At 36.5% G+C, this 11,363-nt stretch overlaps 1 protein-coding gene across 1 annotated transcript in view; it reads right to left on the reverse strand.

Annotated features, from left to right (window-relative positions):
* The window catches only part of LOC103606560 (ATP-binding cassette sub-family A member 3-like), a 67,600-nt gene that overhangs the window by 47,659 nt on the left and 8,578 nt on the right, over positions 1-11,363 (reverse strand). Inside the window, exon 3 of the mRNA XM_008591137.1 lies at positions 6,488-6,615. Coding sequence (XP_008589359.1) covers positions 6,488-6,615 — 128 coding nt within the window. The remainder of the gene's footprint in view (positions 1-6,487; positions 6,616-11,363) is intronic.

Raw genomic sequence — 11,363 nt, forward strand, 5'->3', positions numbered from 1 at the left:
CACATGTTTTCCCTTATTGGAGGGAGCTACACGTGAATGAATCAATTCACACACACACACTCTCACACACACTCACACAAAAACAAACAAACAGCAACAACAACAACAACAACAACAAACAAAACGGGGGGGGAGAGGAAGATTTAACAACCTCAACTTTTTTTTTTTTTTGAAGCTCTTTCAAGGAGAAAGTGTAGAGGACACATCTGGGTGGGAGGGGAAAACGGGGGGGGAGAGGAAGATTTAACAACCTCAACTTTTTTTTTTTTTGAAGCTCTTTCAAGGAGAAAGTGTAGAGGACACATCTGGGTGGGAGGGGGGAGAGGGAGGAGGGAGGGAGGTTTTGGTGATGGGACACAATAACTAACTACATTGTATATTGACAAAATAAAAAAAAATAAATAAAATAAAAAATAAACTAATCTTTCCACCAAGAACATGACATTTTCTATAGACTCATTCCTGCAAACTACATCTAGGATGAAGCACATTAATTTTAAAAGAGGCCAGACACCCTTTTAACTTTTGATTGTAAAAATATTCAAAATGTTCTTGATAGAATGACAAGACACCACACAATCCCACCACTCCAAATTAACAACAATCCCAATTTTTGTACAGATTTCATAGCCATAATTCTGTCTATATTGTTATATATTCATCAGGGCTGATAATGATTATTTTTAATAGGTACATCATAGTCTGTCAAACTGATACATCATATTCTTCACCATGCACTTATTATAAACTATTTTGATTATTTCCAGTTGACGAGCTGCAGAGTGACCCAGTGCCTCTCCTGGGGTGCAGGTTGCCACCCACAGCCCCAGCAACCTCAACCAGAGTCTTCCTCTCTACCTGAGGAGCTGAAGAGCACTGCAGCATCTCTCTCAAAGTTTGAGGACCTAGCCATATCCCCAGAAAATGCTGCCCATGGTCAACAATTAGAGTTGAGGAACTACAGTGTACCCCAGTATTCTCAAAGTGACACAGGATCCCAGCCACAACACCAGCAAGTGTGCCCAGGGTCACTCACTCCAGCTGAAGAGCTGGAGTGCACTCTATCATTTCTCCTGGTGGCACAAAATTTCATCTACAACCCCAGTGATTTTACCCAGTGTTGCCTATTCCAGCTGAGGAGCTTCAGAATACACCAGTGCCTCTCCTAGGAGTTCAAGTCCAGGCCACGGCCCCAGCAACCTACACCCATGGCTGGACACTCAAGCTAAGGAAGGGCAGAGTGCCACAGTGCTTCTCTCACGGATCTGTGGTCCTGCCCTTTTCCCTAGAAACCCTGCCCACTTTAGCAGAAGAACACCTGATTGCCACAGCACACCTCCTAGAACCCCAATGTTCCAATGGTGACACCAGCAACCCTGTCCAGGATCACCCAGTTCAGCTAAGGAGTCACTAAACATACTAGTGCATCTCCTAGAGGCTCGATGTTTCACTGTAGCTCCAGCAACTCCACTCAGTGTCACCTACTTCCACAAGAAGCTACTGAATGCCCAAGCACCTAGGCCACAGAGATACTCATAGACAATTTTGATGCTGAATACAGTTGAAGAAATAACACAGACATGACACTGCTGTAATCACCCAGACCCAAACCTAAAACACTGTACCCAACTGACGCTATAGAACACATCTACAGGAAAGAGTCCCTCCCTTCAAAAGATACTATAGAAAATTAGAAAAAGTTACTATCCCACCAGATGCCCAGACATCAACAGAGAAATACAAGAAACATGAAAAAAACAAGGAAACATGACACTCCTAAAGGAATACAATAATTCTTCAGTACTAGACCTGAAAGAAAGGAAATCTGATAGATGCCTGAAAGGAAGTTCCTAATAATAATCATATGAAAATTCAATAAGATGCAAGAAAATACAAATAGAACATTCAACAAAATCAGAAAAACAATTTTTGATCTGATTCAACAAAAAGATATTTTAAAAAAGCAGAAATCTTGGAACTAAAATGTTTATTAAATGAAATAAAAGAAAAACACAACCAAGAGCTTAAGCAACAGGCTACATTAAGCAGAAGAAATAATTTCTAAAGTTGAAAACAGTTTGTTTGAAATAATCAAGTCAAAAAACCAAAAAAAAAGGAGGAAAAGGCTGCAAGACTTATCGGACATTAAGCATACAAGCATTTACATTATGAGTTTCCAAGAAGAGGGGAAGAAGGGAAAAGGCATTGAAAACCTACCTGTTTAACAAAATAATAGCTGAAAGCTTCCCATGTTTTAGGAGTGATATGATTTTCCAGATCCAAGAAACTCAAAGATCCCCAAAGAGATTTAACCCAAAAAGGTCCTATCCAAGGCACATTATAGATAAACTGTCAAAAATCAAACACAAAGAGAGAATTCTAAAAAGAGCAAGAGAAAAGCATCAAGTGACCTATATGGGAATCCCCATCAGACTAACAGCAGATTTCTCTGCAAAACCTAAAAGGCCAGTAGAGAATAGGATGATATATTCAATGTTCTAAAAGAAAAAATAACTGACACAGAAGAATACCATAACCAGCAAAGCTATCCTTCTTCAAAAACTAAGAGAATTCATCACCATTAAAGTGGCTCTACAATAAATCCATAAGGGAATTCTATACTTGGAAGGAAAAGGACAATAACAAGAATCATAAAAACACACAAAAGCATAAAACTCAATGGTAGAGCAGATATATAAATGAGAAACAGAAAAACATTATATTTTATCACTACAGAAAACCACCTACAGCAAGTCCTAACCAGAGCAATTAGGCAAAAGAAAGAAATAAAGGACATCCAAATTGAAAAGGAGGAAGCCAATTGTTCCTGTTGGCAGATGACATGATCTTATATAAAGAGAAATCTAAGGAAAGAATCCACCAAGAAAACTCTTAGAACTGATAAACAAATTCAGTAAAGATACAAAATCAACATACAAAAATTAGTGTTTCTATATACCAACGGCATACTAGCTGAAAAAGCAATCACATTTGCAATAGCTTCCAAAGACATAAAATACTTAAGAATAAATCTAACCAAGGAGGTGAAAGTTCTCTACAATGAAAACTATAAAACACCGATGAAAGAAATTAAAGAGGATACAAAAAAATGGAAAGACATCCCATATTCATGGATTGGAAGAATTCATATTGTCACAATGACCATATTACTGAAAGCAATCTGCAGATTAAAAGCAATCCCTTTCAAAATACCAGTGACAGTCTTCACAGAAATAGAAAAAAAAGATTCTAAAATTTCTATGGAACCACAAAAGACCCTGAATAGGCAAAGCAATCCTGAGCAAAAAGAACAAGGCTGGAGGCATTACACTGCATGACTTCAAAAATACAACAAAACTATAGTAATCAAAATAGCATGGTACTGTCCTACAAAAAGACATGAACCAATGAAACAGAAGAGTAAACCGACAAATAAATCCATGTATCTACAGCCAGCTGATGTTTGACACAGCTACCAACAACATACATTGTGGAAAGAACAGCCTCTTCAATAAATGGTGCTGGGAAAACTGGATATCCATATGCAGAATCCATATACCAAAATCAACACAAATGGATTAAAGCCTTAAATATAAGACCTGAAGCTATAAAACTACTAGAAGAAAACATAGGGGAAACACTTTAAGACATTGATCTAAGGAAAAATTTTATGAAGAAGACTTCTAAAGCACCTGCAAGAAAAGCAAAAACAGACAAATGAAATTACATCAAACTAAAAAGATTCTATACAGTAAAAGAAACACTCAAATGAGTGAACAGGCAACCAGCAGAATTGGAAAAAAATATTTGCAAATATTCTTCTGACAAGAGATTAATATCCAGAATATATTAGGAACTTAAACAACTTAACAGCAAATAATAATAATAATAATGATCCAATTAAAAATTGGGCAAATGACCCAGACATTTCTGAAAAGACAACGTACAAAAGGCAAACAGGTATATGGAAAAGCTCCTCAACATCGCTAATCATCAGGGAAGTGCAAACCAAAACCATAATAAGATATCATCTCACCCCAGTTCAAATGGCTATCATCAAAAAGACAAAATTAACAAATGCTGGTGAGGATGCAGGAAAAAGGAAACTGTTGGTAGGAATGTAAATTAGTACAGCCATTATGGAAAACAGTTTGGAAGTTTCTCAAAAAAGTAAAAACAGAATGACCATATGATCCAGCAATCCCATGTCTGGGTATTTACCCAAAGGGAAGGAAATGAGCATACCAAAGATATATCTACACCACCATGTTTAGTGCAGCACTATTCACAATAGCCAAGATATGGAATCAACCTAGGTGTCCATCAACAGATGAACAGATAAACAAAATGTGGTATATATACACAATGGAATACTACTCAGCCACAAAAAAGAATGAAATCCTGTCATTAGCAGCATCATGGATAAGCTTGGAAGACATTATGCTAAGTGAAGTAAGTCAGGCACAGAAAGACAAATACCTCATGTTTTCATTCATATGTGGTAGCTAAAAAACGTTGAGCTCATAGAAAATAGCAGAATTGTGGTTACTAGAGGCTGGGAAGTGGAAGGAGGGGGGATAAGAAGAGTCTGGTTAACAGAAACAAAAGTACAACTAAATAGGAAAAATAAGTGTCCTGGTGGTCTACTGTAGTGCTAGGCATCTATAATTAACAATAACTTATTGTATGTTCTCAAATGGCTAGAAGAGAGGAGATCAAATGCTCTCATCAAAAAGAAATAACAATTTTTTTATGGTGATGAACATGCTAATTACTCCAATCTGATCATCACACATTGTTTGGACATACTGAAATAGAGCTCTGTACCCCATAAATACGTACAGTATGTGACAATTAAAAAATAAATAAAATTTAAAAAAAATAAATGACATTACTTTTTTTTTTAAAGAAGCGGGAAGAGGAAGGAGACTTTATATGAGCAGTCATAGCCAAGCATTTTAAAGAATTAATAAGAGTTACCCAAGGAAGAGAGGGAGAGGGGGAGCACCAAAGGAGAGGATAATGTGATCCAAGGCAGAAAGGCGAGAGAGAACTCAGTGCTGTGGGGAACGGCTCGTGGCTCATTATTGCCAGAACATAGAATCAGACAATGAAGAGGCAGAAGGAGGCTGGAGAGGCATGCAGAAAACAGGTCACTGAGGGCCTCGTACCCCACGCAGAGGACCTTCTGTAGGTAACGGGGAACCCCTGGAGTCTTTTATGCAGGATGGTGACATGATCTTTTCCGTGTTCTTATGGGTCACTGTGGCACCTATGTTGCTAAACTAGTCCTGTCCAGGAAAATCAGCCAAGCTATAGAGGAGCTGGTGGTTATAAGAGGTCTTATATACCAGCCACAAAGTCAGAAAACAGAGATTAGAAATTTTGTTCAGTAAATTGTGGAAGAAGAGAACAGGTACCTGGCAAATAAACTGGGGAAAAAAATTGTCAGGGAAACATTCCAAATGCTAGCCACAGTGGATCAACAACAAAAATGAACCTTGTAACTGCACCAAAATTATGTGATATTTGAGCCAGAGGGTCTATGTACACCAATGAACCAATGAATCAGCATCAGCATATGCGAGGGCACCTCAAGAAGTCCATGGAAACACAGAATTAAAAGACAATATGAATCTTTTCATGAACTTTTTGAAGATCCTTCATACTTTTAAGACAGTAATTAGAGTAAAGGAGACACTTATGGAAAGAATGAGGAGGGGGTATGGGACAGGAAAAAAGAGCACCAACTGTCCTGTCAATTACTTTCCTTTCTCTTTCCTTCCATAGGCAAACACGTGTATACTAAATGCATGATTTGGCTCTATGCAAAGATGCTGTAATTTGATTATTTCCTTCAACACTAGGCAGCACATCTATAAGATCTGGTAAAGAAATACACCAAGTCACCAAGTTCAAAGCACTGTCCTTTCCTGTTCTCGCTGACGAATATCATAATCTCTTCAGCGTCTGTCATTGTCCTCATTCTAATACAACCTGGCTGAGCCTGAGAGCTGTTTCTAGAGATTCAGAACAGAAATTAAGTAATTCACTCGAACAAGAAGTTTTACACGCTAGAATCTCTGCTAGGGCATATGTATCTGCTTTGACTCTCAGTCTTTTACCTGGCTATATTCTCATTTTCTCAATCACTATTTGCAGGTCTGGAAGCATCTGCCTGACCAGAAAGACTGGCAAAGTTCATATCTTTTCTAGTTAACATTCCTATCATTCCATTTTCTGTCAATATAAAATCTTAGGGTGGCAGATAGTTTTCTCCTCATAAGGACAACGTAATGGTTAAAAGCACAGGTATTAAAGTAAGTTGGTGCTAGATTCAAATCCCTGCTCTGTTATAAAACTAGCAGTTATGATCTGGGCAAGTTATAGTTTATCCCATTTATAAAATGGGGATGCTACCTATGTCTTATTAAAGCCATAAAATGTAAAAATATAATTAGCACGTCTTTGGATGAAACTTTCTTACCTGAAGCGGCAAAGGATCATTGCTTTGTTTGAAGTTATGATCAAATACGATCGCAGCCAGCACACGAACAGACTTATTTTCATCCCTAATGTACTTCTCAAAATCTTTTTCTGAAGAAAAGCCTCGAACTGTAGAGAAAGAAGTCTAACTTATCATAAATGCAAAATGTCTAATGATCACTTCTATCTGTGTTACACATACCATAATCCTGTCACATATTGTAAATTTCAACGTTATTGACATCACAAATAATCTAATGGCTATTTGGGGTACACAAAAATTCTCAAGTGTATTATAAAAGCTGTATCACATTATAAATAATATTTAATCATTAAAATAGCTGTATGTTGAGGTAAATGAAACAGGGGCAACCCTCGATTATGTTTTGAAATCAATTGATTTTTCTTTGAAAAAAATATTTAAAGAGAAATTATAAGTGGTTAATTCATTTATATGGAAAATAACCTGAAGTCATAGAATAAAACTACTGTATATTTGTAATTACTTTTCTCATTCACAATTTAATCTATATGAAATATGAAAATATATAGAAAATCATGCACACACACAGGTGACTTAAATGACTGAAGTTTTTTCTTAGAAATTAAAATAGTTATAGTAGAAACAAGAAATTAAAGTCTTTGAGACAGCCTCTATACAGAAAAATATAAAGTTATTGAGAGAAATAAATATTTTACATGGAATGATGTCATATGCTCAAGGATTTAAAGAAGTCTATACTGTAAAGATGTCTTTGCTGGTGTAAAAATTGACATGTAGAATCAATACGATCCTAATAAAAATCTAAACAAAATTTTTATGAAAATTTACAAGCCGATTCTAAAATTTATATAGAAATGCAATGGGTGAAGACCAACCATGACATCTGAAGAACAGACAGGAAGACTTCCAAGACAGCATCAGAGGGAGGAAAGGACATATCTAGGTTCCAGACATGAAGAGGTGGTTTAAGGTCTTATTCCTACTCTCCATTTCTCAAATCCTACACTTTATGAATAAGCAAGTGTCAATTTTCACCAATGTGAAATTTTTTTAAAAACAACTTTATTAAGATATAATTCACACACTATACAACTCACTCTTTAAAGTTTACATTCTTTAAAGTGTACAATTCTGTGGTGTGGTGTTTTAGCATTCACAGATATGTGCAAGCAACAATCATCACAGTCAATTTTAGAGCCTTTTCATCACCTCAAAAACAAACCCTGTACCCTTTAGCTGTCACTCCCCCACCATGCCCCGTCCTCTAAGGAGCCACCAGTTTACTTCCTGGGTCATGTGGTAACTCTATGTTTAATTGTTTGAGAAACTGCTACTGTTTTCCAAAGCAGATGTATCATTTTACATTTCCACTAGCAATGTTTGAGGGTTCCAGTTTCTCCTCACCCGATATCTGACTTTTTGATTCTAGTCGTTCTAGTGGATGTGAAGCGATATCTCATTACAGCTTTTATTTGCATGTCCCTGATGACTAACGATGTTGAGCACCTTTCCTTGTGCTTTAATGGCCAATTAAAAATCATCTTTAGAGAAATATGTACTCAGACCTTTTGCCCATTTTTAATTAGCTGTTTTGTCTTTTTCATGATTGAGTTGATAAGAGTACTTTATATATTCCAGATACAAGGCCCTTATCAGATATATAATTTGCAAATATTTCCTCCCATTCATGGGCTGTCTCACATTCTTGATGGTGTCTTTTGAAGCACAAATGTTTTTAATTTTGATAAAATCAAAGTATCTTTCTTTTTCTCTTTTGCTGTCCATGCTTTTGCATCCTATCTGAGAATCCTTTGCCAAATCCAATACCGTGAAGATTTACCCTTTGTTTTCTTCTAAGAGTTTTGTAGCTTTAGCTCTTATGTTTAGTTTTTTGGTCCAATTTGTATTTTTTAAATAATATATAAAGAAAGCATTCAACTCCATTCTTCTGCATTTGAATATCCAGCTGCCTCAGCGCCCCTGGTTGAAGAAGCCATTGATCTGCATGGCTCTCCTTGTACCAGCACCACACTGTCTTCATTATCACTACTTTGCAGTAGGTTTCATAACTGGGAAGTGTGAGCCCTTCCACTTTGTTCTACTTTTTCAATATTGTTTTGGCTATTATGAGTCACTTATAATTCCACATGGATTTTAGAATCATCTTGTCAATTTCTACAAAGAAATCCACTGGGTTTCGAAGATTGTGTTGAATCTGTAGACTGATTAGGGGAATAAACCAACTTTACAACATTAAGGTTTCTGATCCATCAACATGGGATTTTTTCCCCCATCACTTAGATCTTTAGATAACATGAGGGTACTCCAAAAAGTTCATGGAAAAAATAGAATTAAAAGATAATACAGTATTTCTTTAACATCCACCCACCAGTGGACACTTAAGTTGCTTATATATTTTGGCTATTGGGAATAATTGCTGAAGTGAACATGGGAGCACAGTTGTCTCTTTAAGGTACTGATTTCATTTCCTTTGCGTATGCACCCACAAAAGGAATATCCACATGAAAAAGAATGAAATTGGACCCTTTTCTTACACCATACATAAAAATGGACTCAAAATCAATTAAAGACTTAAACTGAAGACATGAATCCCTAAAACTCCCACAAGAAAACAGGGTGAAAGCTCCTTTACATTGGCCATGGCAATGATATTCTGAAAAATGACACCAAAAAGCTCTGGCCACAAAGACAAAATAATCAAGCAGACTATTTTGGATCATATGGTAGTGCAGTTTTTAATTATTGAGAAACATACACACTGTTTTCTGTAATGGCTGAATGAAACTGCATCTCCACCAACAATGTACACAAGCTTCCTGTTTTCCACATCCTCGCCAACACGTTTTATCTCTAGTCCTTTTGATAATAGCCATCCTAACAGAGTGAGGTGGTATCTTCTTGCTTTGATTTGCATTTTCCTGATGATTAGCAATTCTGAGCACCTTTTCATATGCCTGCTGGGCATTTGTATATCTTCCTTGGAAAAAATGTTTATTCAAGTCTTTTGCCCCCATTTTTATTTTTTTTTTGATTGATAAATATTCATTTGTTTAATTGATATTACAATGTACATTGTAGACTTGGCCAAAGGGAAAAATGAGGTTAATGGCTATTGTCCTATTTTTTTCAAACATCTTTTTTTCACTCCATAAAAATTATCTCAACATTTACATAATACACACCTAGCTAAAGATCAAATTTAGCAACAAAAAGTCATAGTTTTTACTTATATGTAAGGTAACAAATAGCACCACAGAAATAAGTTATGAATCACTTTGACTTAACATGGTGATATAATTGAACTGTGGCTATGAAGTTGATAAACACAGATCATTTCTGGTAAAATCTTTATTAATTAGAAGAAAACTAAATTGAACTCTTAATTAAATGGAATATTTTAGGTATTCATTTAATCATGTTAGGAGAAAGGAACAAAAGACAAATATTCCTAAACAAACCAGAAGTAGAAATTTTGGATTAATGATACTTCTAAGAAACTTATAGCCTGTTCTCTTACCTTACACTTATTTTTACTGTAGTTTTTTCTAAAATGAAGAGTCTTAAGAAGAAAGTGACAACATTTTTTTAAGTTTTAGAGCTTTTTATTGTTATTTAAGATAATTGACTACATTACAGAAAAATAAAGGAATCTAAGATGTGTTTATGGCACATGTAACAGTAACAAACTGAACACAATAGTGCAAAGTATGGGAAGGGGAAATTGAGACTATACGGCTCTAAGGTCTTTAAACTACATATACAACAGTATAAAATTATTTGAATGTTGTTAGGTCTCTGGAATTGAAAACGTGACTTTTAGAAAGCCCCCACTCTTCAGTTTCATTCCTCTAAGTTTCTATCTCCCTAAGTCTCTGATCCCACCAGCAGGCTGAGCAAGCAGTACCCAGAGTGTAACATTGTGTTTCCTTCTGTTAGCCCAAGGTTTCTGTCTCCCCAAGTCTCTGTTCCCATGAACAAGCTGTACCCCGAATGGAACAATTGTAACTGTCTTCCTAGGCTAGGCCAGATGCCAATCTTTATTTTATTTTATTTTATTTTATTTTATTTTTTCATCCAGAGACTGGTTCTCTGGCAGATGAATTAGTTTATTGAAGACTTCAGATTCTTCTCTCTAACTTTGTAATTGCTTGCCGTAAGTTCTTTTTATTTTTTTTTATTTTTTTTTTTATTTTTATTTTTTTGTCTTTTGTCTTTTTCCGTGTCCGGCAACGGATCGCAACCCTCAGTGTTGCCCCCGTACCGGACCGGGGACCGGCAACGGGATTGTAACCCTCGGCGCTGCTCCCGCGCCTCGCTCAGCCAGTGAGCGGGAACCGGTCTGTATGTGGGATCAGAACCCTCTGGCGGGAACGCCGCCGTGCTTCCCAAGCTGCGCACTATAGCAGTGCACCACTGGGTCAGCCCTTAGTATAAATTTTCTTATATTGGATCCTGACTCCCCCATTTCCAGGTGTGTCACCCTGGGCAAGATACTTAATCTCTGGCCTCAGTTTCATCACTTATAAATCAGGGATAATAATCACACCTAATTCAAATGGTTGTTAAATGAGGTAGTGTGTTAAATGAGGAATGGGAAGTGCTCAATAAATAATAGCTGTGGTTATTATTTCAGCCAACTCCTTCGTTAAGCCTTCTTCATTAAGGATTCCGGAAGGGGCTGTGCACACAGTTCATGAATACATAACTATAAACAAAGTTGCTTTGGACAATGAAAAACATGCATGTATTTCCTAGAATAGGATGAAACATGTCTTTACTTTTTCCGTAGCTTTCAAGTCATCAAAAGTCAGCTTCAAATGGAGGTTGGGAATTGTTTGTCTCTTTCTCCTCC

This window comes from Galeopterus variegatus, unplaced genomic scaffold (genome assembly GCF_000696425.1).
Source record: "Galeopterus variegatus unplaced genomic scaffold, G_variegatus-3.0.2 Scaffold6687, whole genome shotgun sequence".
Lineage (NCBI taxonomy): Eukaryota > Metazoa > Chordata > Mammalia > Dermoptera > Cynocephalidae > Galeopterus > Galeopterus variegatus.